This window comes from Euleptes europaea, chromosome 20, assembly GCF_029931775.1.
Source record: "Euleptes europaea isolate rEulEur1 chromosome 20, rEulEur1.hap1, whole genome shotgun sequence".
Taxonomy (NCBI): domain Eukaryota; kingdom Metazoa; phylum Chordata; class Lepidosauria; order Squamata; family Sphaerodactylidae; genus Euleptes; species Euleptes europaea.
The window spans coordinates 13,499,183-13,513,026 of record NC_079331.1 but is presented as its reverse complement, the minus strand read 5'-3'; the positions used below and the strand labels follow the sequence as shown (position 1 = coordinate 13,513,026).

General features: G+C 49.9%; 1 protein-coding gene across 1 annotated transcript in view; it reads right to left on the bottom strand.

Annotated features, from left to right (window-relative positions):
• The window catches only part of KIF7 (kinesin family member 7), a 30,688-nt gene that overhangs the window by 2,221 nt on the left and 14,623 nt on the right, over positions 1-13,844 (bottom strand). Inside the window, exons 7-15 of the mRNA XM_056866114.1 lie at positions 12,761-12,966; positions 11,176-11,285; positions 10,127-10,285; positions 8,156-8,358; positions 6,928-7,125; positions 5,067-5,192; positions 2,884-3,060; positions 1,532-1,747; positions 271-477 (exon numbers count right to left, since the gene is read on the bottom strand). Coding sequence (XP_056722092.1) covers positions 271-477; positions 1,532-1,747; positions 2,884-3,060; positions 5,067-5,192; positions 6,928-7,125; positions 8,156-8,358; positions 10,127-10,285; positions 11,176-11,285; positions 12,761-12,966 — 1,602 coding nt within the window. The remainder of the gene's footprint in view (positions 1-270; positions 478-1,531; positions 1,748-2,883; positions 3,061-5,066; positions 5,193-6,927; positions 7,126-8,155; positions 8,359-10,126; positions 10,286-11,175; positions 11,286-12,760; positions 12,967-13,844) is intronic.

Here is a 13,844-nt window from a genome sequence, read left to right as displayed (position 1 = left end):
CCTTCCCCTCCCCACAACAGACACCTTGTGTGGTAGGTGAGGCTGAGGCAGCTCTAAGAGAGCAGTGACTAGCCCAAGGTCACTCAGCTGGCTTCGTGTGGAGGAGTGGGGAAACAAATCCAGTTCACCAGATTAGCCTCTGCCACTCATGTGGAGGAGTGGGGAATCAAACCCGGTTCTCCAGATCAGAGTCCACCGCTCCAAACCACTACTCTTAACCTCTACGCCACACCGGCTGCACTGGACGGGGCTATGCTTTTTAACACCTACCTTATCAAAGTACTTGCAAAGGAGGGCTCGGGTCTCGGAGGAAGAGAGGTAGCTGAGTTTGGCCATGAGGTTCATCTCGCACTGGGATAGGAGGCTGGCGGAGGAGCGCAGGACGCGCTGCCGGCAAGTGATGGACTCATTTTTGTACTCGATGGCGGCGTCCAGCGCCTCGATTGCCTCGTCTAGCTGGAAGAGAATCCGCTCCTCCTAAAAAAAACAGAGACGGCGGAAGGAAGAAAACGTCGTTCTGGCAAGCACCGACTCCCACTTCTGTTACTTAAAGAGACTGACAGCCCCTTTTGTTGAACGGAGGTCAACATAACATAAGAACATAAGGAAAGCCCTACAGGATCAGACCAAGGCCTGGTGGAATAGTCTTCCTGGTAACATCAGGGCCATGCGGGACCTTGAGTTCCACAGGGCCTGTAAAACGGAGCTGTTCCACCAGGCCTAAAACTGAGGACAGATGCAAGAAGATCCATCTTTACTGGCCTCCCCATCCCACCCCCATCTTGAAATCTGGGGGGCTGATCTGCTGACATCTGTCGCTGTGGCACCTAGGGTTAGTTACAGCCATCTGAGTAGGGTTTTAAGGATGTATTGGATGGACTTAGGTTTTAATTATTGTTATCTGCCCTGAGCCTGGCTCGATGGGGGTGAGGGCGGGTTATAAATTTGAAAATAATAATAATAATAAATAATAAGGCCCATCAAGTCCAGAAGTCTGTTCACACAGTGGCCAACCGGGTGCCTCTAGGAAGCCCACAAGCAAGATGGCATTGTCCTGCCTGTGTTCCACAGCACCTAATGTAATAGACATGCTCCTCTGATCCTGGAGAGAATAGGTATGCATCATGACTAGTATCCATTTTAACTAGTAGCCATGAATACCCCTTTCCTCCATGAACATGTCCGCTCCCCTCTTAAAGCCTTCCAGGTTGGCAGCCATCACCACATCCTGGGGCAGGGAGTTCCACCATGTAACTATGTGTTGCATGAAGAAATATTTCCTTTTATCAGTTTTGAATTGCTCGCCCTCCGGCTTCAGCAGATGACCCCACGTCCTAGTATTAGGAGAGAGGGAAAAAAGTTTCTCCCTGTCCACTCTCCCCCTACCATGCATAATTTTATAGGCCTCTATCGTGTCTCCCCTTCGCCGCCTTCTTTCCAAGCTAAACAGCCCTTAACCGCTCCCCGTAGGTCAGTTTGAGGTTTGCCCAAAGCCCCCCACCCCCCAGCAAAGTCCTGGTAACCCGTTCACCTCCGGGGACAGCAAGGTGCCCTGCCGCAGCTTCTGATCTATCTCCAGCCTCTGTTTAAGAAGCTGGTCCTTCTCTTGACGCAAGTTGTTAATTTCTTGCCGGATCTGCTGCTGGTCTTTGCCGCTGCTGTGGCACAGCTGCCCGTTCTTCTGCATCAGCTCTTTTTCCAGGTACTCCAGCCGGCTGGACACCCGCATGATATCATCATTCAGTGCCTGAAGCAGAGGGAGGGAAGCCGCCCTCAGGAAACGGGTCTCCCGCTTCCATCCCCTGAGCCCCTCTGCATTCACTGACTACTAGGGTTGCCAACCTCCAGGTGGCCAAACACAATAAATCACCTGTACTGTACAGTATATATGGTTAGGAAAAAAACCCAGTACACAGCTCTATATGCAAAAGTATCAAACAGTGGAAGGGGAGAGGACTCCCAGAGCAGTTTGATTGCCTATTGAAAGTGCCTGATGGTTCTTTAAGAGTCACTTTGGAATGGAGCCTGAAGGTACAATATAAAATAATTGAACCGAGTGTAAAGTCCCAGCTGGCAACCTCGTCAGCTATTTGAAACAGAGATCTTGTATCCGTAATTTAGAGAGCTGCAGATGTGGAGTGGATTCCTCTAATGCCGGCTGAAGAAGCACAACTCTGCGAAAAACGTTTGGAAATTCCGGAAGATGTTTCCCATTCTTACTACCATTCATCACATCTATTCTTCCAAGAAAAACGGGATTTTTCCCCTTGTTTTTGAAAAAATAAGTACTAAGACGTTGCTTAGTCTTAACGGACATTACTTAAGATTTTTCACAAGAAGAACCTTTAGAAGTCTTTTTTGACTCTATAGAAGAGTTATTCATATATGTGTATATGATTAGTGTTTAGTTTTATATGTAAGTTTCTGTTTGCACTTCACACTTGTCTTCACTATTTTGTAATACACTGTTTGATACTTTTGCATATAGAGCTGTGTACTGGTTTTTTTCCTAACCTCCAGGTGGTGGCTGGAGAGCTCCCACTATTACAACGGATCTCCAGCCGATAGAGATTGGTTCACCTGGAAAAGATGGCTGCTTTGGCAACTGGACTCTATGGCATTGAAATCCTGCCCCTCCCTAAGCCCCTCCCTCCTCAGGCTCCACCCTCCTGCCGGTGGCGAAGAGGGACCTGGCAACCCTACCGACTATCCCATTATATTTGTTCTTCAGAGGAGAGCCAATATAAAGGCACGCCTATACCAATGGATCATTGCAATGTCACCTTCAAACCTGCTGATACATTTATTGGAAAAAATATATGAAATGGTTATACTTCAGACGCTAAAAATAAAGTACAGCAGCTGGCTGGTTGACCCCCCCACCTGGCTCGAGCGAAGCCTCTTATTTTCCAGACCGCTCTTCTCCTGCAGGAGAGCTTCCTTTTTCACCACGATGGCTTCACGTTTGGTCAGCTCGTCTTCCAGCTCATCCAACGCCCGACGCTGCTCCAGGACTTTCTCGATCTCCGAGTCCAGCCACTTTTTCTGCTCCTCGATTTTCTGAGGGAACAGCCGGAGAAGAGCCCCATGAGAGGGAGTCCACCTCCAAACAGAAAGGTGTCTGATCTGCTGCCCCGCAATGCAACAGCAGTCCAACCGCGGCTGCCCTTGCGGAACGACGGGGGGGGGGGCACGTAATAGCAAAGAAAAGGGCTGTCGCTGGGGCCTAAACCCAAAAACTGCAAGGGCGGTTTCCATCATGAAGCCATGCTAAAGGAATTAGCAAAATGACTCATGAAGTGCGGGAATAATAAGGAAAGATATCCATATAGCTGAGAGGGGTAGGCAAGTGCCCGGCATTTGATTTCTTAAGCACCACCGTCTTCGCTACTTCAATGCCAGACATGCAAATAGGTTTGAGAGGAGCATATGGATTGATCTAATAGTTGCTCAATGTCACAAAGTCACTGGTTAGTTCCGAAAGGTGATGCTCGCTTTTGCATTTCCTAGGAGGAAAAAGTCTGTGTAGAGGGAGCGTCTCTGTCCCAGGTAAAAGGCTGCAAGTTGCTCTGAAAACAGAAGAGTTCGTTTTTACATGCCGACTTTCTCTCCCACTTAAGGAAGAAACAAACTGGCTTACAATCGCCTTCCCTTCCTCTCCCCACAACAGACACCTTGTGAGGTAGGTGGGGCTGAGAGAGTTCTAACAGAGCTGTAACTTGCCCAAGGTCACCCAGCTGGCTTCGTGTGCAGGAGTGGGGAAACAAATCCAGCTCACCAGATTAGCCTCCGCTGCTCTTGTGGAGGAGCGGGGAATCAAACCCAGTTCTCCAGATCAGACTTCACCACCGTTGTCTTCTCTTCTGTAGTTAGCTTTGCAATGGCATTTCATGCCCCTGTGTGTGCGCCGTCAAGTCACAGCTGACTTATGGCGACCTCATAGGGTTTTCAAGGTAAGAGACGTTCGGAGGTGGTTTGCCGTTGCCTGCCTCCGCCTGGGCTGAGAGAGTTCTGCGAGAACTGTGACTAGCCCAGGGTCACCCAGCAGGCTGCATGCGGAGGAGTGGGGAATCGAACCCGGTTCTCCAGATTACAGTCCGCCGCTCTTAACCACTACGCCACGCTGGCTCTCAGCAATGCTGATTTTGTGACCTTAGGCAGATGATGAGAGGGAGGGCATCTTGGCCATCTTCTGGTCAAAAGGGGTGTGGAGGGGGAGGTAGTTGTGAATTCCCTGCCTTGTGCAGGGGGTTGGACTAGATGACCCTGTTGGTCTTTTCCAACTCTGATTCTTGCCCCTACCTCTCAGCAGGGGGAGACCGACAGAGGGAAAGACAGAGAGGACCTCAAAGACAGAAATAATCAGAGCTCTCTTTCACTACCAGGTAGCGCAGGGGTGTCAAACGTTAAGGCCCGAGGGCTGGATCCAGCCACTTGAGAGCTCTTACCTGGCCAGCCGAGGCAGCCACCCCCCACTCTTGAACACATGAAGCTGCCTTATACTGAATCGGACCCTCGGTCCATCAAAGTCAGTATTGTCTACTCAGACCGGCAGCGGCTCTCCGGGGTCTCAGGCAGAGGCCTTTCACATCGCCTACTTGCCTAGTCCCTTTAGCTGGAGATGCCGGGGATTGAACCTGGGACCTCCTGCATGCCAAGCAGAGGCACTACCACTGAGCCACAGCCTCTCCCAAAGATTCAATAATAATAATAATAATAACTCCGTGCCATCTTACTATTCTGCCCTATATAGCTATAACTTCCCCCACCCATAGGCCTCTCCTACCTAGCTGCAGATCTCCTATTAGACACACACCCCACCTCTGCAAAGGGAGTGGGGACTGTAAAACGCCTGTTCTTGATCTCTGCTGGCGAGGCACGGCCCCGCCAAGTGACATTTATTTCACATCTGGCCCTTGTGACAGACGGCTTCGATACCTCTGAGTCAGCGAGCCTTCCCCACGATAAGGAGAGTCCAGGAACGGATCCTGCCGAGCTGCAGTTTAAGGAGAATGCTTTTGCGGAGCCTGACGACGCCCGGCGAGGAAGCCGCCGTTGCCCTTTACCTGCTGCTGCTCCAGGCTGATCACGGAGCCGTTGCTCCCGCTCCGACGCTTCCTCTGGAAGGCGGCGATTTCTTCCGTCTTGAGGCGCAGGATCTTCTGGTGCTGCTCATTCTTCAGCTCCAGCTCCTGCAAGAGGGGAGGGGACCGGGGGACACCGTTAGACCAAAAGGACCACCCAGCAGAAAGATTTATCAGGTGCCAAGGAAACCGGGCACCCACCCGAACCCAAAGGCTGTTTCCCTCCCTCAAAGGCAGATGTAGCTCAGGACAGTTTGGCCTTTAACTGGGTAAATAATACAATTAAATAATCTGGTACCCTTTACTTAAGAACATAAGGAAAGCCCTGCTGGGTCAGACCATCAAGTCCAGCAGTCTGTTCACACAGTGGCCAACCAGGTGCCTCTAGGAAGACCACAGACGACTACAGCAGCATTATCCTGCCTGTGCTCCACAGCACCTAAGATAATAGGCATGCTCATAAGAACGTAAGAAAAGCCATGCTGGATTTTTGAGGTGTAAGCTTTTGAGGGTCGAAATGTGATAAGGACATAAGAGAAGCCCTGCTGGATCAGATCAAGGCCCATCAAGTCCAGCGGTCTGTTCACACAGTGGCCAACCAGGTGCCTCTAGGAAGCTCACGAACAAGACCACTGCAGCAGCACCATCCTGCCTGTGTTCCACGGCACCTAATATAATGAGCATGCTCCTCTGATCATGGAGAGAATAGGTGTGCATCATGACTAGTATCCATTTTTACTAGTTGCCATGGTTAGCCCTCTCCTCCATGAACATCTCCACTCCCCTCTTCAAGTCTTCCACGTTGGCACCCATCGCCACATCCTGGGGCAGGGAGTTCCACAATGTAACTGCGTTGTGTGAAGAAATTATCTGTTTTGAATCTATTGCCCTCCAATTTCAGCAGCTGACCCTGCATTCTGGTGTTATGAGAGAGAGGGTTAACTAACATAACTAGTGTCTTCATCCATCTGTTGCTGAAAGCATCGCACAACTTTTCTGCAATAGGTGACCATTTGTATTTTTGAAGGTGTATCCTGGACTATAATATGGAGAACCGGGTTCGATTCCCCGCTCCTCCACATGAAGCCTGCTGGGTGACCTTGGGCCAGTCACAGTTCTCCGTGAATTCTCTCCGCCCACGGGGAATCAGGCAATGGCAAACCACCTCCGAGCGTCTCTTGCCTTGAAAACCCTACGGGATTGCCAGAAGTCAGCTGTGACTTGACAGCACACACGCGCACACACAACTTGCATTTCCCTACCCATACTAACTCCAATCCTCTCCTACCCATACTAGCTCCCATCTTACCTATACTAGCTCCAATCCTTTCCCCATCCATAGCAACCTGCCCCCTTTGCAGCGTGCTGCATTATAAAATGTTAAGTATTTAAGAAACGGAACACTGTTTGTTTTTAAAGGCTGATCTGCAGCTTGAGACGGCTGATTCACACTGGGTGTGTATGTGTGTGTGGGGGGGGTAGTTGTGAATTTCCTGCATTGTGCAGGGGTTTGGACTAGATGACCCTGGTGGTCCCTTCCAACTCTATGATTCGATGGTCTGAACTTCGATAGTTAGCCCATGGAGGGAAACTGGATTTTGTTTCTTGGTGGCGGAAAAGGCCATCAAGTCGCAGCTGACTTAGGGCGATCCCGTGGAGTTTCCAAGCCAAGAGGTGGACAAGAGGTGGGTTTCCATTGGGGGAGGTGGGGGGGGAGGAAGTTTGGAGTTTCCTGCATTGTGCAGGGGGTTGGACTAGATGACCCTGGTGGTCCCTTCCAACTCTATGATTCTATGATTCCCCCTGCCCAGCCTTGCGTTGCCTGGCCGCTCTCTGTCCCCACCTTGACCCGATGCTGCCCCCGGTGCATCTCCGTCTCCAGGCGCCGCTTCTGCTCCATCTCTTCCCGCAGCCGCCGCTGGAGCTGCCCCTGCTGCTGCCGCATCAGCTGCACATTCTTCTCCAGCTCCCGCACCCGCTTCTCGCTCTGGGCGGGGAGGGATGCCAGCCGCTCCGTCGCCTGCTTCTTCTCCTGCAGGACCTGTTCCCGGAAGACACAGGGAGTTGCCTGGGACGGAGTCTGACTACTGAGTCTGACCCCGGGACCATCGAGGCCAGCTTGCCCGCTCTGGCAGCTTATACTTTAATGATACTGTTCATGTGGCCAATGCGCCCCTGAATAATGTCACACTGAGATCAAAATAAAGGGAAAAAATAACCCTGTAAATAGTCCATAAAGAAATTAGTATTTTTTTTAATCTTGATTGATGGGGAAAGAAATTTGGCGACTGCCAATGTAGTATTAAAATCCACCCCTGCTAAAAGGACCCTCAGATTATCCAGTTTAGAGACAGGTTCCCAGATAAAAGGTTTTATCCATCTGTCTCTAGCCTCTGACTGGCTCCTGCGTCTCGTGAAGAGAGTCAGGGTGGCATAGTGGTTGAGAGTGGTGGACTCTCATCTGGAGAACCGGGTTCGATTCCCTGCTCCTCCACATGAGCAGCGGACTCTCATCTGGAGAACCGGGTTCGATTCCCCACTCTTCCACATGAGCAGCAGACTCTCATCTGGAGAGCCAGGTTCGATTCCCCACTTCTCCACATGAGTGGCGGACTCTAATCTGGTGAACCGGGTTGGTTTCCTCACTCCTACATATGAAGCCAGCTGGGTGACCTTGTGCTAGTCACAGTTCTCTCTGAATTCTCTCAGCCCCACCTACCTCGCCAGGTGTCTGCTGGGGGGGGGGGGAGGAAGGGAAGGAAACCGGAAGTAAACCGGTTTGATACTCCGTAAAAAAGTAGAGAAAATTTGCATATAAAACCTAACTTCTTCTTCTTTCCCATCACCTCTTACCTGTTCCTTTTTAACTGAAGGTGCCGGGGATAGAACCTGGGACCTCCTACCTGCAAACCACTGAGCTGTTGCCCCTCCCAGTCCATTCTGGGGCTTTTTCCAATGCAAAGACAGCATTTCCGCCAGGGCCCTTAAACCTACCTCTGAAACCTCCCCAAGTGTCTGTATTATTAGGTTCTGAGACCAAATACAGCACGGCACGCGTTCTCTGGGCTCACCTTGGCCTTACTCTGAGCTGCCGCCACTTTGCGGCGGCACTCCTGCAGCTTCCGCTTCTCTCCGGGGTCGCGGGGCTCCCTGCCTTCCAGCTCCTGTAGCTGCCTCTGGCTGTCACCCAGCTCCACTCGCACCTGCTCCGCCTCCTGCTCCAACTCGCGGATCTTCCGGCAGTACTGCTTGTTCACGGTCTGCGCGTGCTTGCCTGCCGGGGGCAAGAGAGGCTAGCCCGCTGACGCCCGGGAGGGCCAGGCGACAATTGACATTTTAAACCCTCGGATTCCCGAGAAGCATTGGAGAAAAGCAAGAGCTGGGAAAGAGGTTTGGATGGTGGGCAACGGAGAACGGAAGGGCAGGAGAAAGAAAAGGAAATACTTCTGGGAAGAAGTAGTGGCGGAAGCATCGCTTGGGAGTTCCAGCATGGTGCAGAGAGCCTGCGTGGGGTAGTGCAAATGCTGCTACAAATGTTACTGTCAACGGTTGCTGCTATGAGCAGCGTTACAAACTTAATTAGTAATTAGTAGCACAAGAGCCCAGTCTCCGCCATATATCAGCCGGAGATAGCTAACAAGCGTTTAAAAGCACTCCACCCTTTTTTGCACCAAAAAGAATTAACGTTCCCCCTCCGCACTCTAACGCTCCCTCTCCGATCACGTCGTGAGACGACAAGAGTCACTGGAAAAGACAGTCATGCTAGGAAAAGTTGAGGGCAGCAGGAAAAGAGGAAGACCCATCAATGGACCCGGAGATGGATTGATTCAATAAAGGAAGCCACAGCCTTCAGTTTGCAAGATCTGAGCAAGGCTGTCAAAGATAGGACATTTTGGAGGACTTTCATTCATAGGGTCGCCATGAGTCGGAAGTGACTTGACGCACTTAACACACACACACCACATACACACTCCACACTTTAGATTTATGACTCCTCTTCCACACTCCAATAGTTTACAGACCTGAGCAGTCCTGAAGTTCAGAGGTCGGAGCACTCCCCAAACTAGCTTGAAAAAAACAAAAACCTGGGAGCTCAATTGCTTCTGCTGCGGCGCCATCTTAAGAGCCGAGTCCAGTGTGGGGTAGTGGTTAAGAGCGGTGGTTTGAAGCTGTGGACTCTGATCTGGAGAACCGGGTTTGATACCCCACTCCTCCACATGAGTGGCGGAGGCTAATCTACTGAACTGGATTTGATTCCCCACTCCTCCACGTGAGCGGCGGACGCTAATCTGGTGAACCAGGTTGGTTTCCCCACTCCTACGCATGAAGTTGTGGGGAGGGGAAGGGAATCATAGAGTTGGAAGGGACCACCAGGGTCAAGTCCAACCCCCTGCACAATGCAGGAAATTCACAACTACCTCCCCCCTCCACACCCCTAGTGACCAGAAGATGGCCAAGATGCCCTCCCTCTCATCATCTGCCTAAGATCACAGAATCAGCATTGCTGACAGATGGCCATCTAACCTCTTCTTAAAAACCTCCAGGGAAGGAGAGTTTACCACCTCCTGAGGAAGCCCGTTTCACTGAGGAACAGCTCTGACTGTTAGAAAATTCTTCCTAATGTCTAGACGGAAACTCTTTTGATTTAATTTCAACCCATTGGTTCTGGTCCGACCTTCTTGGGCAACAGAAAACAACTCAGGACGATCCTCTATATGACAGCCCCTCAAGTATTTGAACATGGTTATCATATCCCCTCTCAGGGAAGGTGATTGTAAGCTGGTTTGATTCTTCCTTAAGCGGTAGAGAAAGTTGGCATATAAAAATCAACTCTTCTTCTTCCTCTTCTTCCAAAGCCATCCTAAGCCAGGCTAGAAAATCAGCAGAAGCAGAATATTGGCACTGGCTCTCAGCCCGAAGGAAAGGTTTGGACAGAGCTCTCAGGATTAGTAAATTTGGTACGTTACAGCAACCTGGCATACATAAGAACCGATCATGCGTACAAAACCCAAAAGATCCCCATTGCCTGAGCCGCCCCCCACCTGTCTTGATCAGTTCCGCGATCAAGTCTTCCTTCATGCGGATGTTGATGGACAGCTCCCGGATCTTCTGCTGAGCCTGAACCAGCCGCCACTCTGAATCTTTCCCCGAAAAGCCTTCCCCGACGTTGGCCGGCTCTGGTCTCCTGCCGTCTGCAGCGACTGCCCAAAAAAAAAAAGGAAAGTCAGATATGTAAGCTTCCAGTCTCAGTTGGGAAAGGAACAGAAAGTTCTCGATGAATACGGGTGAGATCAGATTTATTATTAAATACAGCATAAGCCAGTAAAACACATGTGTCATTTATACAAAAGGTAAAAAATTATAGCATTTCAACCAAAACATTCCTAATTAAAATTTCCAAATGATTTATAAGACTAAAATTGACCGAACTATGATTTAATCTAATTGCAATTGCCCAACATTAGGGGTCGAACTTTATATGCTATCACACAAAATTTGGCTATCTGTTTTGCCATGTGGGCATTCCCTTCCCAGAAGAGACTCTTAATTCTCTCTTCATCTGAGCTGTATGGCGAATCTCTCTCCCTCACACACACACACACATGCACACACTCCCTCCCCTCTGACAAAGCTCCTTCATACTTCCTCTTATGGACGCAAAATGAGACTTGGGTGATAAAGTTTATTGTTTGTGGCCAAAGGACATCACAATCTATCATACAAATCATTAAAATAACATAAAATAACATTGAAATAACTTTAAAACAGTCTGACCCCCAAGAAGCTGATGAGACTTGGGTATGAAAAGAAGAAGAGTTGGTTTTTATATCCCGCTTTTCTTGACCTTAAGGAGTGTCAAAGCGGCTTACAATCACAATCCCTTCCCCACCACAGACACTTTGTGAGGTAGGTGGGGCTGAGGGAGTTCGGAGAGAACTGTGACTGGCCCAAGGTCACCCAGCAGGCTTCATGTGGAGGGGTGGGGGAATTGAACCCAGTTCTCCAGATTAGAGTCCGCTGCTCACACAGAGGAGCGAGGGACTGAACCCGGTTCTCCAGATTAGAGTCCGGTGAAAGGAAAAGAGTCTACCTTTGGATGGTTCTGGAGGTTCTTCCTGAATCAACGCCGGGTTGCTTTTGCTCCGTTCCCTGCCCCCGTTGCTTGAAAACTTCTTTTTCATGCCGCCATGGATCCCGTTTCTAAAACGGCACAAAATCATTCGCTTTTAGAAAGGGATCAGACAGAAGTAGCACAGAAGAAAAGACAGCTCCGCAGAACTGGAGAACGAAGGAGGAGGACCAGTAAAAATGTTATTGGTATCTTCAACATAAAGCCGCCAGTGGGCCCGTGTAACTCATGCAGGGATAGGAAGCAAAGATGGAGCCTACTCGGACAACAAAGCGAGGTGTGCCTGTACTGAGAGCTCAGAAAGGAGCATTTCTCAGCCCTAAAATTAATCCGCAGCCGGCAGGCACCTTTGAACACAATGGAACTCTTCACATTCATTTTCTGGTTTGAATTGATTTTGTTGTACAAGCGGCGAAACGCAAGGGCTGAAGAAGCCGTGACTTGGTGAAAACGCTATTTAATTCCGGAAGAAGCGTTTCCCGCTTTGCATCTACCTTTCCTGACTGACACCATTCTTCACCTACCTTTGCATGGTTTTTGCTAGCCAACGAATATTTCTTCGAACAGCAAGTTATTCATTTTCAAGAGGAGCACTTACCTGCAGTGATATTGACCTAGAAGGATTTGCCTGCTTGATATGGAATTAATGCAGTTGTATAGCAGTGTTCTATAAGTTCTCCTGCTGCCTGTCTTACATTTCGGCTTTCTTGCGTGCGAGCATGTTTGTACCTATGTCATTTTGTATATTTAGATAGGTTGTTTATAATATTTCACATTGTCTTGGTTATTTATAATATTTCACATCCACAGTCTGTGGATCCCCCACTCCATACATACACACACACTCATCGGCAGTCGGGGGATCCACAGACACACACTCTCTCTTTCTCTCTTCAGGCAGCGCTAGTGGCCCGGTGATCGGGGAGGCCTTGCCAGCTCCCCCCCCCCTCCACACATACACTCACTAGCGATCGGGGGATCCACAGACACACACGCACAATCTCTCTCTCCAGGCCACACTAGTGGCCCGGCGATCGGGGGAAGCCTTGCCAGCTTCCCCACGCACACACACACACACACTCTCTCCAGGCCGCACTAGTGGCCCGGCGATCGGGGGAAGCCTTGCCAGCTTCCACACACACACACACACGCGTGCATGCACACACACACACACTCTCTCTCTCCAGGCCGCACTAGTGGCCCGGCGATCGGGGGAAGCCTAGGCGGCTTCCCACACACACGCACGCACGCCGGCCCTGTGGCGGCAATGGCGGTGGCTTCCATGGGAGAGCCTGCGGGCCGCACCAAATGACATCATGGGTATTAAACGGCCCGTGGGCCGGAGTTTCCCCACCCCTGGTTTATATCCTCACATTTTGGATAAGGTGTTTAGAAATATTTACGTGTATTAACTCTAAGAACATTTTTCACTTGGAGCTTCAGTGCTGTTTTTTTGCCTTCTTATCTAAGAAACCTTCAGCCAGAGATGCTGGGGACTGGATTATGGTCTTTTGCATGCAAGCAGCACAAAGCACTCTCGTCTCACCTGCGCTGGTAAAGGGACTGCGTTTGCTCACGCTCTCCTTCCTCCTCCTCCTCCTCCTCCTCTTCTTCCTCAGGGGGCTTCCCCGGCCCCTCCGTGGCCTTATCAAGCTCCTGCGTCAGTATTCCGTCGTCAGCGTCCAAAGCTTGCGGGCAACTCTGATGGCACCCCGACATGCCCATTCCACTGTCAGCCAGGGGACGGCAGAGCTGTTCAGAGAGGAAAAAAAGAATGGGGGATGCTCAGTAGCAAATGTGTCACCCTTTTGCCTCAGCCTTGAGACAACTCATCCTCTGAAGGGAAACATTTCTTAGGTCAAGTGTATTTTTATGTCTTGAAAGTGTGGGCAACACCTGGTAAAACTGTAAAATATGCTTGAAAGTGTGGGCAACACCTGGTAAAACTGGTATGTTTTTATGCTGGTCTTGGACCGTATTAAACTCTCTTTGTACTTTGTACCTGGTAAAACTGCAGAAATCGGAAAGGTGGCTGGCTGGAAGATTCCAGTGCTTCAAGTTCTCTGCAGAGCTCCTTCATATGAGAAGCAGATTAAATTCTGAGAATTCCTATGCATTTCCTAAACTCATGTACATTTCAGAATTTTTTTCCCCCCTGCTGCCGAACATGGATTCCTCTGGTGAGCTGGATTATTCTGTAGCGCAAAACACACACAAAATCCTGCATGATTCACGTGAGGGTCGAAATCCAGACAGAAGTTTCCAGACACCTGGATTTTGTATCCTCAATTTTAAACCCAAAGTGGTCCTAACAAAACCAGGACAAGGATCAAGCCAATGGGTTGGGGGGGGGGGGAATTTCCCATCTAGAAGACTGAATTATCTTCTTTTCTACCTGAATTTAGAAGAAGAAGAGTTGGTTTTTACATGCCAACTTTCTCTACCACTTAAGGAAGACTCAAACTGGCTTACAATCACCCTCCCTTCCCCTCCCCACAACAGATACCCTGTGAGGTAGGTGGGGCTGAGAGACAGTGACTTTCTGAGACTCTGGGACAAGGGGACAAGTCAGTCCCAGAAAAAGACTGAAAAAGCAACCAACTCATACGTCATTGACACAGGGTACCATG